This window comes from Elephantulus edwardii, unplaced genomic scaffold (genome assembly GCF_000299155.1).
Source record: "Elephantulus edwardii isolate Elephantulus edwardi_28Jun2011 unplaced genomic scaffold, EleEdw1.0 scaffold00072, whole genome shotgun sequence".
In the NCBI taxonomy this organism is placed as follows: Eukaryota; Metazoa; Chordata; class Mammalia; order Macroscelidea; family Macroscelididae; genus Elephantulus; species Elephantulus edwardii.
Window position 1 is genome coordinate 11,930,991 of NW_006399822.1, and position 13,813 is coordinate 11,944,803.

At 40.0% G+C, this 13,813-nt stretch overlaps 1 protein-coding gene across 1 annotated transcript in view; it reads left to right on the plus strand.

The window, feature by feature from the left end:
- The first annotated feature begins 152 nt into the window (after positions 1-152).
- XKR4 (XK, Kell blood group complex subunit-related family, member 4) overlaps positions 153-13,813 on the plus strand; it is a 675,577-nt gene continuing 661,916 nt past the window's right edge. The window contains exon 1 of the mRNA XM_006888838.1: positions 153-925. Within this exon, the coding sequence (XP_006888900.1) occupies positions 153-925 (773 nt within the window). The remainder of the gene's footprint in view (positions 926-13,813) is intronic.

Sequence of the window (13,813 nt, forward strand, 5' to 3'; positions counted from 1 at the left end):
CCGGCTGGCGGCGGCGGACGAGCCGGGCGTAGCTTGGGAGGCGGGAGCCTCGCGGCGCGGGGGCAGCCGGCGGCCGGCGAGGCGGTGGCGGGAGGAGGAGACAGCGGCAAGGTGTCAGATAAAGGAGGGCTTTCGGCGCGCTCGGAGGCATCATGGCCGCTAAGTCAGACGGGAGGCTGAAAATGAAGAAGGGCAGCGACGTGGCGTTCACTCCGCTGCAGAACTCGGAGCACTCGGGCTCGGTGGCAGCGCTGGCCCCGGGCGTGCCGTCGGGCGCGGGCGCCGAGGACGAGGAGGCCAGTGGCGGCTGCTGCCCGGACGGCGGTGGCTCGCGCTGCTGCTGCTGCGCCGGCGGCTCCGGTGGCTCCAGCGGCTCCGGGGGCCCGGGCGGCGCGGGCTCGGCGGCGCTGTGCCTGCGTCTGGGTCGTGAGCAGCGGCGCTACTCGCTGTGGGATTGCCTGTGGATCCTGGCGGCCGTGGCCGTGTACTTCGCAGACGTGGGCACGGACATCTGGCTGTCTGTGGACTACTACGTGCGCGGCCAGCGCTGGTGGTTTGGGCTCACGCTCTTCTTCGTGGTGCTCGGCTCGCTTTCGGTGCAGGTGTTCAGCTTCCGCTGGTTTGTGCACGATTTCAGTGCTGAGGACAGCGCCACGGCCGCCGCCGCCAGTTGTCAGCAGCCCGGAGCTGAGTGCAAACCGGTGGTCAGCGGGGGGTCCGCGGCTGGGGACGGCGAGGCGCGCCCCTCCACGCCGCAGCGGCAGGCGTCCAACGCCAGCAAAAGCAACATCGCGGCTGCCAACAGCGGTGGCAACAGCAGCGGGGCCCTGCGGGCCGGCGGCTCACACAGATCTGCGTCCTGCGCCTTCTGCATCTGGCTCCTGCAGTCACTCATCCACATCTTGCAGCTTGGGCAGATTTGGAGGTACCGTATCCGGGGAGGGGAAGAGGGGAGCTGCTGTTGCTACTAGTACTACAACCTCAGCTGCCTGCTTCTGCATGGCTGTGGTTACCGTGGCAATCACCCTGGGCGCACGTTTCCAGATTTTAGTTGGTTTTCTTTTCTTTCTTTCTTTTCTTTTCTTTTTTTTTTTTTTTTAAAGAAAAACCCAACCGTGAGAGACTTTCTTCTTTTCGGTCCACAATAAGGAGTGAGGTGCACGTGAGAGGTCAGGGAAAGCCACCTGGTGGGTTTCATCGCTTGGCCCCACCTGCCTCCCCACCGCTTAACCGGCGGCTTTTTTTTTTAATATCTCCACCTGGTTTTTAGGAATCTTGTGTCAGTGAGTTGAAGGTTGCTGTTACATCTTCTAAAACACCGTCTTAAAAGATTTTGTTGGATTTGAAGTGTGTGTTGCAGTTTGTATGGTTTCTTTTGTTCCCTGAGAAAATTTGTGACTTGTTCTTCGATGGGAGTTCACTGCTGCTTTTAAAAGGATTTTAATCACATTTACTAGAAAAGTATTGTGCTCAACATAAGAGCTTAGCGGACACATAGACTTTGTGTTTTTCTGTCCATCTGTCCATCCATCCATCCGGGTTAAGTGTATTTTATGGACCCAGAGTTACTTTTTATAGTGCACTTTTTTATTATCTTGCGTGTCACCATATTTGATTGCTCTTGTAACTACAACCCCGTGGAGCAGGGGTGGTGTGTCATGCAAGCTTTATTACACCTGGTATCTTCATTGGCTCGTTTTTGCTCCCTGTCATCTGATCCACCAAGTCTTTTTGATGATCTCGCTTCTACTTAAAAACTGAAATAAAAGGCTGAACTTAGTGGACAGAGGGACAAACCATCACTCCAACCATTATTACAAGGTGTAGGAATATAGTGAAACAGTAGTGTGGAGTGTGTTCTTTTGAATTTTACGCTTTCAGTGGTTTAAGTGCCACTTTTATCTATAAAGGATCTTTGTATAAAGTGTAGGATTATACAAGTGACTCCTCCAGGCCTTTTGGTTTTAGCCTGACTTAATAAATGGGTATTATAAGTAAAAAGACATTTCCTAGAAAGTGCACAAATAGTGTGGTCATGAGACCATGCTCTGCTATGCCAGTATTCTTTACTCATCTCACATTCTGTGATAAAATAAACGTGAATTCATTTACATTATGAAAGATGCCATGCGGGGACAGCTCTGAATTTTTGTGGATTAAAGTTTAAAACTTCCTTTTGCTTCCAGTGAGCAGTTGTATTTTCAATTGAGAAGAGAAGATGGTATCATTTTAGTCTTTATTGGGGCTTTTAAAGCACAGAAGCAGTGTTACAGACAAATTGTAAAACTTACCCCTCCCCACCCCAGGCAAATACTTTCTCGGACAATGGGATATGAGACAGGGTTAGACATTTAGATTTTGGAAACCTCCACGTTTGTATTAAAAGGGATTTTTTGAAATGTCGGTAAAATGTGATTGCCATATTTCTCATGGATGACCATTTTCAAGACTTACAGGTAGATGCTTTTCTTCAAGTTTGATTAAGAACTCAAAATTTTTACTTAATTTCTTAGATAGTTTAATAGCTAGACTGCATATGACTAATAACAGTTTTAATCTGATAATATGATCATTGGATTTGCATTCCACTTGCTAACTATAGGATATCATTTGCTTATAATCACCTTCAGAGTTTCTATCTTTTTGTAAATTAGACAAGTACTGTTCAGTTCTGTTGCCTAAACATGAATCATGTTCTCTGCATATTGATCTTTTCTGAAAATTGGATGTACAGATCTGTAAACTGAAGTAATTGTAGAGCTGTGTTGCCTGGAACTCCTAAAGGAAAAGGTGTACGAATTGCAAGTTATGTTTACATTTCTTAGGAGAGAAAAGTCAGAGTGAAAATAATTAGGAAAATAAGACAGCTTAAAAATAGCTCTGTGAGACCATTGCAACTGGCTTAAGTGGCTTTACAGAGACTGTCCCAAGGGATTGGAGAGAGAGAGAGGAGCAAAAAAATTATATCTGGAAGGAAAACCACAAGCTATCAGGCAAATGCATTAACCAGCCCAACCCTTGGAGAAACTGTGGTCACACATGGCTCCTTTTTGTTAGTAATTTGTTAAGTATTTCTTTAAGGGAGAGCATTACTTTCCTTAGAGACTTGGATGTTTATTAAGCTAATCTTTGCTCATTTGAAAAGTTTTAATTTTGGAAATATCCTCAGATACTTGTCTATGTTTTCACAAAAATATGTTTGGTGCCATATCATCTACTCTAATTGTTCTTGGGTTTTGGATACTTGGAGGATAGATGGGGAAAGCTTGATCTAAAAAATGGACTCATTTTCTCATAGTAATATAGTATGATTTCTTAAATTTAGCGTAATTGAAAATGATCAGAAAATGTGTAGGCTTTAACAGTCAGACGAATTCCAGAATGTTCTCACTTCTCTCAATGTAGAAAATGTGACTAGAGCTTTAGAAATAAGATTTGAGTTAGCTCAAGTTACTGTGTTAGACCACTGCCGTTTCTTAAATGAGACACATCCTTGTGCCTCTTGAAGCTTTTCTTTTTGTTGCTCTCTCTCTCTCTCTCTCTCTGTATTACAAAAACCCCAGGGCAACAACTAGTTCCATGTTTTTTTGCTGCCTTGTACACTTGTATAGATTTTACAGAAACATCAGGACACTGACTAGTTCCATGATCTGAGGTCATTGTTAATACTTTAATATCTTACTTTCTTAGATCAATAAAATACATTGTAGCTAGGTTGGTCATCACTGAATTTCTATGAAGTTGTATCTGTTTTATGTAATGTAAGATTCTAAAAGCTTTCTCTATATAAAATCTTTTTTTAAAAGTATCAAAAGAGTTTGCTTGTTTGGAAGTAGCCATTTAATATATTATGCTCAAAATTTCCATGCATTTATACATTTATTATAGATGCAACTGCTAAAAATAGTGGTACACAATCATTGTAATTAAGTTTAATAATGAGATTTTTTTTAAATACTGAGAAATTAATGGCAGCTTTTTAAAGTCAGGAGGTGATGATGCTGGGAAAGAGCATTTGAAATAATGAACTTTTGTTACCATGTGAAATGAGCAATTATGATTTTAAAGGAAGAGTGCTTACAGTGAATGGAAAAGTTCTTTTCATACATTCCTCCTTTTCATAGGAATCCCGAAATGACTGACTGCCATTTAGCCGGTGGAAAGATGGCACTTGCTAATACCAATTAAGAATTTTTTTTGTGCTTGTGATCATTTATATATAAATATTTTTCCTTTAGAATTTGAAGATTGACACTTAAAATTCCAGCTGCCTCTTTTGCTGTATGTCTATCTTTGCAAGAGTGGACATTACAAAGAGTATGCCTCCAGAGTATAGAGTGGTCTGGGCTTTCACCCCTTTTATTGTCTCCAAGACTCTAACATGAATGTCGAGTGGGGAAAGGCATGGTGAAACAGCAGCTGCTTTGCTATCTTCAGGCCATAGTGTAAAAGTGTTCTGCAGATATTAATGTGCATTCTGTATTCAAGTGAGTTAGAAAATAATGTTAATCAAGAAAGTGAAACATATTTCTCTGTAGATGGATTTCTCAGAGCCTTTAATAAGTAATGCATAGTTGTCAATAACTGTTTTAAAGACATGTTGTTATGTGCTGTCTAGTTGTGTGTGACCCTATGTACAACAGCTCTAAACCCTGTTTTATCCTGTGCCAGTCTTATTGTCTCTGACACACTTACACCTCATTAGCCCAGTCATATTTTTGTAATATCTGACTAACGGGAATAATAACAATTTTACACAATCCTTTAAATGAAACCATTTTTCTTTTCTTTTCCTATCCCATTTCCTTCTACCTTCTGATCTTTCTCCCTTAGCAAATGCTGACCTTCTGGTCTTGCATTGTTCCAAAGAATGAGTGTCTCCCTGGTGTCATTGTCACCTTTCAGGCCTGTCAGAAGGTTGAGCCCCTGTGGTGAATTGAGTCACAGGCTGGAAGGATGACAGAGGGCGTAGTGGTTCCACCAGTCTCTGTCAGACCAGCAAGCCTGAATTTTGTGAATTTTGTCCCACATTTTCCCTCCCTCTTTTCCCAGGACCCTTTAGCAGTTAGCAGTATTAGCCAGGACCCATCTACTTCTGGTTCTCAGGATGTGAGGGTAAGATTGGAGTCCTTTGGACTGTTTCTGTATTTGTTAGTCTGAACAGGGTTTTATGCTTTTTATCTCATTTGATGTTTGTTATAACCTAAAAAAAAAAGGCTATTATCTCTACATATACTGGAATATTGTTTCAGTAACTGCCTACGGTTATTCACCTATTTGATGATGTACTTAAGATTCAATATGAGCCCTATCTGACCTAAAGCCTACACCACTCTGGTTCCATTGCCTGTCTCTCCAAATGTCAAATTGGACAGTAATGACAAATAATGGTAATTTTACTACCCCTGGGGATGTCAAAGTGAGAAAGGGAACGGTAATTTAAATATATTTTCGCATCTTATCATTAACATATTAATAGGTAACTGTTAGAACTGGAATTTGATCCCAGGTTGTCTGGCTGTTAAGTCTAGTGTTCCTTTTCTACACTGTTTGACCGTGCTTAGGCTTTTGTGTGGATCTTAGCTGAGTAACCAAGATGTTAGAGTGGCCTATGCGAGTAAGTTGAGATGGTGACATGAACATACCAAAAGTGTTTTGTAAAAGATACAGATAGTCTGGAAATAAAGAATGAGTGGATAGAATGGAATTACGCCTTTGACTACTAAGAAAAACAAACAAACAAACAAACAAACAAACACACTTTTCTTTTTATCCTGATGCTGACCTGTATTTTTATACAGGTTGTGCAAGATTGGTACAGTTTGATATATTAATTAAATAGACATTTTCTGTTTGTCTGTGTTCCCTCTCATGACATATTAATGTTATCTCTCCCTCTCTATATATGTATATATCTCAGTATCTTAATATCTATCTATATCTATGTCCATCTATATCTATGTCTCACTACTGTGTTTAAAGCATTGAATTAGTCACTAGTTATCTCAAGGTAAATAAAACATAACTCTTCCAGGGAATGTGAGAAAACAGGAAAGTAAACAAATTACAGTGCAGGATATGAAGTTGTTGAATTCTGAAAATGCCGTAACTACAGAATTGTGGGTAATTATTACATTAATATGCTTTTCTGTAGGTCCTCAGAACAAAACAAATATAAACTACAGAAGAGATTTTGGAATAAAATATGGAATATTGTTTTTATAATAACAGATATCCAAGCTCCCTTAGAAGTGTGTTCCCCATCATTGAAGACATTTAAACCTTGTTTAAAAGATTTTATGCAGAGATGTGGTAGAGACAGCCATATGGATGGGTGAACAAGAAGACCATCTTATTTTTCTGAGATTTTATGATTTGATCACAATTTTAATCATTATATGCTTTTCCAAATATAGTGGACTTGATTTTGCTTTTGGTGGAAAAAGTAGTGGAGGCAGCTTACTTGAAATACGGTCTCTGTGTCATTTTAAAAGCTATTCATTGGTTTATGGACTCAGACTCTTCCCAGGAGCATCACAAATCTATGCAACAACCTTGGATGCTGGAATTGGTGTTCAGACCTCTGAGTTATCTGACAAATATAAATCTTACACAGTCACAGTGTCCTGAGCATTTGCTTGGGTTTCTGTAGGAGTTGGAATAATTTATGCGTAGATTCATGTAGATATGTGTGTGTGTGTGTACACACACACTTGCTCATTATCTTTACAGTAGTTAGTGCAAAAACTGTAGGCTGTTTCCATTCACTATTTTCTACTTTTTACTTATCAGAAGCCCTAATAGTACTGTGGATAAAACATTCTACCACTAAGCAAAAGTTTAACAATTTAAATCCACCAGCCACTCTGCTGGAGGAAGATGAGGCAATCTGCTTCCATAAAGACAGTCTTGGAAATCCTGTGCGCAATTATATTCTGCCCTGCAAGGTCAATATGAGTCAGAATCAACTCCTTGGCAATGAGTTCTATTACTTATGATTCCCCAACATAATTATCAAGGAGTAATGATATCAGTTTGAAGACTGAGGTGCACTTGATTTGGGCAGTGGTCTTTTCAGTCATTTCTTAAACATCTGACAGCTGGACGAATTGATTTGCGCTCTTGTGTTGGAGAATAGTACTGAACATGCCATGAACTGCCATAAGAACAAACAGATACATCTTTGAAGAAGTATAGCCAGAGTGCTCCTTAGAGGCTTTGTCTTTGCTGAGAGAGGTTGTTCCTGGGAGAGGGACATCATGCTAGGAAAGGTAGAGGGTTGGTGAAGTAGAGGAAGACCTTCAACCAGATGGATTGATACAGTGGCTGTAGCAGTGGGAGTAATAGAGATAATGAGGATGGCACAGGATAGGAATAGGACTAGGTTCAGATCTGTTATTCATAGGGCCACTATGAGTCATACTTGACTTGATGGCACCTAAAAGCAACAATTAACTTTATAAGACATAGTGTCTATTCAAATATATATATAAATATAGACAGTCAGTTTGGAAAAGTACCTATATATCTTTGAGTAAACAGAGTTGAAAGTCATTGTTAAGTGAAGTACACAAGATTCTTTAATGTTTGAATATCCAAGATCTTGCCTTGCTGAATGCGTTTTATATTTTGCAGTTTGAATGAAAAAGTTTGTGAATTTAAATAATAACAGTCGCTGAATAATTTTCCATTATATGAACTCAGAGAGAGCTAATGTGACCTACTGCTGCCTACCCAAAACATGTGGTTCAAATTCCATAGGAGATAGATGGACATTTTCCTTCTGTGGGATTTACTGTCTCTGAAAACCTGCTGGAGAATTAGCTGCATCAGTTCTGAATTATGGTCTATAATAGCAGTATAGGATAATCTGATTAACACTTTTCTTTGTTTTAGAAATCTGAACAGAGAAAGGCACAAATGAGGCATGAGAAACAAGACTAGAAATTAGAATTGGATCTATTACTCTTTTTAAAAATTTTATTTTATACTAGTTTACATACAAAGTTCATGAAGTTCATATACATTGCTTTTCACCTTTCCCCTTTACCAATCCTTCTCTCCAGCCATCAAATTGTGCAACTCTATGTTTAAGGCTCCCTCCCCACCCTGATGTATCATTCTACGAATTCTCAAATATAAGATAGAGCATAGTGCAGGTCATAGACTCATAGTGACTCATAGCGACCCTAAGTACAACAGCCCTAAACTCCGCTCTGTCCTGTGCCAATCGCACTGTCTCCCATCCCAATTATCCTAGTCACTGAATCAATCCACCTCATAGAGGGCCTTCCTCTCCTGCGCTGTCCCTCCACCCTCCCAAGCATGATGTCCCTCTCTAAGGACCGGTCTCTCCTCACAACATGTACAAAGTATGTTAGACGGAGCCTCAGAATCCTTGCCTCCAGGGCAGGACAAATCTGTTTCTTTTCCTAGCAGTCCATGGTATTCTGAATACTCTTCTCCAGCACCACATCTCAAAGGCATCAATTCTCCTTCTATCCTCCTTGGTCATTGCCCAACTCTCTGATGCATAACAGGTGATTGCGAAGACCATGGCCTGTATCATGTTGTACATAGGGTCGCTGTGAGTTGCAGGCGACTCGACGGCACATAACAAACAACAACAACAACATAGTGCAGGTCATGAGAGCATATCGATGTTCCAGAGTAGTGAGGTCTTGTCTACCTAGGTGTTTGTGTCAAGTTCGGTAGGAAGAGATTGAGAGTTATTCAGCTGTATTAACCCAGCATATCTTTGCCTATTATTATGTTGCCATTCAAGAAATATATACAACTTAGAAAAGAGTCTTAATCTTTTGATGACTTCAAGAGAAAACCATAATCACTAATTAACACAAGGTATGTTGTTGTTGTTTGGTGCCGTCGAGTCATAGACGACTCATAGCAAACCTATGAACGAACAGCCTGAGCACTGTTCGTACATAGACTTTATGGAGGCAAGCCATTTCAGAAGTGGATGCCGCTCCTGCTTCCAGCCTTGTTTTAGTCGGGAAGCTCCAGCCAACACTGTCCACCATGGGTACCCATTGCTACGAATGGCACATCACTGTCACAGAACACAAGGTATAACATTTAAAAATTCTTGGCGAGTGTAGCCAACCATACCAAATGAACCATGCCCACTACATGTTTTGTCACTGGTAGTTAGTGATGTAGTGGTCAGGAAGGAAGACATAATCAATGAGTACTGAAGCTACTCTAAGACTGTTACTGTTGCTGTTAAGTGCTATTGAGTCAAGCATGACTCATAGTGATCCTATGAACAGAAGACCTGAACCTTGTTCTATAACTATAGTATTTCTCTATGTTCATAAAGTTTCCAAAGGTATGTTGTTTAGGAAGTGGATGCCACTCCTGCTTCTGAGCCTGTCTCAGTCTTGGAGCTCCACCAAATACTGTAGTCCACCACACATGCATATCTGCTGATCCATGAATTAAATACAGGCATTATTCTTTATAAAAGTGCAGTGAAACTTGGTGCTGGGAACTTCTTTGAGCCTCTGAGGGCATAGTACATTAGAAAATATGCAAAAATATATTTTTATTTTTTATAAGTATAATGTTTTTATTTTATATTTTATACCTTCTGTGGCTTGGAAACACTGAAATTTCATTACAAATAAATTTTCTCAGTACCATGGCTGAAAACAAATTGTGTTGTCTTATACTATATCCAACATTTATTTGGTCATAAAAACCACTGCACTGGAACCAACTCAGAGCTGACCCTCCAGCATGTTTTCAGAGGAAGTAAATTGCATGGGTGGGGACTGTGAAGCTTTCTTTTGCAGAGCAGGTGGTGGATTAGAAATGAGGATGATGGAAAAGAGCTGAAAAGAAAATTGCAAATGACTACATGAGAACACAAAACAAAGTATAATAAATACGCAAAGACATGGATTTTTAAAAAAAGGAAGGGGGGGGAGAAGGAAGAAGACACCATTTTCTCCTGCTGAACTAAATGAGTAATGAATTTAAACCCTAACCTGCAATGTTGAAGGATTTTATGGGCAAAATACTAAGTGATAAAGGGAACATCAGAAGAGAAAAGGAATACAGAGTCTTTGTGCCAGGATGAACAGGTTGACATTAAGCCATTTCAGGAGGTAGCATATAATCAAGAACTGTGGTATTTTAGGGATAAATCCAAGTTGCACTGAAGACATTAATGATAAGCAAGGTTCTAGAAATTGATAGAATACAGATTAAGATATTTCAGAAAATGGATGCAATGCTGTAAATGCTTACTTTTCTAGTAAGAGGCAAGAAATTTGAAAGACAGCTACCTGACTAATTGGAAGATAAAAGGCAATGCCTCTCGCATTTTGAATCTACTATCAGTTCTGAGGGAGAAAAAATGGGCAGACTCCTCCTATGTGATTTTTAGCCTCAGACTACTCACTGCAAGGTCCACTATGAGTTGGTTGTGACTCAACAGCAAGGAGATACAGATTCCAAAGAAAAGTGATCAAATGGAGTGAAGAAATTATTGACAGTATAATTAATATCACATACAAATAATTTTTTTCTGTAGATAATTAAAAATTGGTTACAGCAAAACACAACCAGTAACTCAGATTGGATTCAAAAGAGATATGGAACAAGAAGAAGAGGAATTGATGCTTTCAAATTGTGGTGTTGGTTAAGTGTATTGAAGATGCCATGAATTGTCAAAAGAACAAAGAAATCTCTCTTGGAGGAAGTGAAAGTAGGATGCTTCTTAGAGGCAAGGAGATTGAAACTCCATCCCACATACTTTGAATAAGTTGTCAGGAGGCACCAGTCATTAGAAAAGTACAACATGCTGGGAAAAGTTGATGGTCAGTGAAAAAGAGGAAAATCCTCACCAAGATGAATTGACACAGTGACTGCAACAAAGTGACTTGAGCATGGTAGAGGTTCTGAGAATGGTACAGGATAGAGCAAGGTTTCAATCTGTTACTTGTATTGGTAAGAGTCGTGTTTGACTCAGTGGCACTTAAAAGCAGCATTATGTATGCAAAAGCTGGACAATGAATAAAGACTGGATGTGAATTTCATACAGGATATTAGGGTATTGACAAAGAATTAGTGTTTGCACGGACTGTGGTGGCACAGTGGGTAGAAAGTTGCCAACACAAAGGTGGACAGTTGGACTCAATTAGTTGCTGTTTGAGAGAAAGGTAGGTTGTCTCCTCCCTTGCAATTTACAGCCTCTGAAAATCCACTCACTGGAGGGTGGAATGCAAGTGGATTCTAACTAGATGACAATGAGCTCTTTCTTTTCTACCATAAGGATAGAGAGTTCTGATGGTGTAGTTCCTGGAGTGTTGGGCTCCTAACTACAAATGGTGCCTCCTTGGTGGTTTGAATTTACCAGCAAATAGCTAATCCTCCTAGTGCATGGCCGAACTATTACAAGTTTGAATTCACTCATAGTTTCCTCATGAGAATGGCCTAAGTACACTTCTAAACTGTCTGCCATTGAAAACTTAATGGAACACAGTTTTATCCTGACATACATAAGGTTTCCACAAATGGGAATTGACTTGAAGGCAGCTAGCACTTGTTAAACATTCAGAATATTCTACATTGTACCAGAAGGAGAGAGAGCATTGCATTAACCTTTCCTGGGTGAGTATTGCTTGGATTCTCAGGTGGTTAAAGATCTGTCATAAAGTGGAACAGTTTTCAAGTCCTTGGAGTTAGTGCAGACTTAAAAATTTAAAACATTTTAAGCATCTATTTCAAAGCTATCTGAACCAAGTATGTCAAAATAGTCTCTCATCTTTTGATTCTTAAGTAGATGTTTGAATCATTTGTACTTCTTTTGTTTCATCTATGCACATACCAGGTTTTCCTTTCAGGGGAATCCTTTTATACAAATAACTGTGGGCATTGTGTGGGGTGAAGACAAGTAACCATAAAATCATGCACCTGTGGGAAAGCAGGATTTGTAGAGACTGTGACTCTACGCAAGACTAGAAATGACTTTGGTTTGACTTCCCATCAAGTACAGTCAATTTAAGGACAAAGTCACCTTTTCAAACCAGTAATCTAGGGGACTTCATCCATGTAAATTAGCAGTCTGAGTTCCACTTTCTGCTCAGATAATAGCTATGAATAAAAATCTGATTCTGACTGAATTCTTAAATTTCCACCTCTTTATTTTTAGTAGCTGAGAGTCAAAACAAAGGCAGCAATTGAAGCAGTAACAGTAGCAAATGGTCTCCTGATTTCCACTTTTAGCTCCTGACATAATCATGGTGTCTGTATTATGGGTGTCTGAGAAGCTGAGGAATAGATTTATGAAAAGTTCTTTTGTTTTGCTAGAATTCAGCTTCTTAGTTAATTTCTTCTTGTGCAATAGTTAAATGAAAAACAATACTCTTAAAATGTAGGTCAATTCCAGAGGACTCTCAAATGTATTTTTTTTAATATTTGGTTCAGTTCTTAGAAGAAATTGCAAAGTATCTTCTGTTTTTGTTGTTGTTATGTCCTGACAAGTCTACTGTGACTCCTAGTGACCCTATGAACAGTAGCTCTGAACCCTGATCTATCCTGAGCCTGTCTCATTCCCTCCAAAACACCTGCCCCCATTACCATGGTCACTGTGTTATCCATCTCATCCAGAGTCTTTCTCTTCTGTGTTGACCCTCCCGAAGATCTGTTAAGAACCACAGCCACAGGTGTAATATGAGATGTTTCTGGATTTGGTGTATGTGTATGTTTTTCATATGTAATACTGAGTTCTCAACAGGAATGGGAGCCTTAGCACCTTTGTAATGATAGCACTGCATGCATGTTAGTTGTTTCTATTACCAAAAAGCAATCAGCAGTTACAATTATTTAAAGATAGAACACCTACCTAATTTCGGAATACTGTTGTAATAAAATGCTTAAAAAATTTATTCTAGTTTGAAGCCCCAATAGAAGAGTAAGAATGCCCCAAAGGTTGTAAGTCTTTATGGAAACAGACTGTCAAGTCCTTCTCCAGCATAATAGCTGGCAGATTTGAACGACTGACCTTTTAGTTAGCAGTTGAGTGAGGGAGATTTGAAATTTTCTTTTTAAGTCAAGTAAGCGTTCCTAAATACCCATGAAACTATCATTGAATACTATTTTATGATCTACTAAAAGCATTTACAACTCAACTCAGCTGTTGTTGAGTCAGTTCCAATTCATAGGAACCAGCCCCCCAATATGTTTCCAGAATTGTAAATTGAAATGGGAGGAAACAACACATTTTTCTCTTGAGGAGCTACTGGTAGATTTGAACCTCTGGAGATAATCAAACTTTGGGTTAGCAGTGCAGCCCACTTCAGACTGTGCCACTAAAGGTCCATAATAGCTTTATAGAGTTTTATATTTAAGGTGTTTACCTATTGACCTCAGGAAGAAACCTTAGGTATTATAGAATATTTTGGTTTGTAATCAGAGGGTGAATTTTTAGTTCTCAGAAGTGGAAGTGAGAGATGTTATTTGTTGTTAGGTGCTGTCAAATCGAGTACAACTTAACCCGTATTTCCTGACACACAAGAGCCCATTGCTGCAGTCACCCTGTCATTCCACTTGGTTGACAGTCTTCCTCTCCTTCGCTGAACCTCCACTCTTCCAAGCATCATGTCCCCCTCCAAGGAAGAGCCTCTTTTTTTTAGGGCATTATTTTTATTGTAGGAGTATGCAATGAGGGTTGCAGAGTGGATTATATTTGCGGGTAGGGGGTGGGGTTTGGGGAGGTGTGGGGGGGGATTGTGTACCAATGAGGGAGTTTTTCTTTTGCTTTTCAAGGAGAGGAGCAAATGGGGGG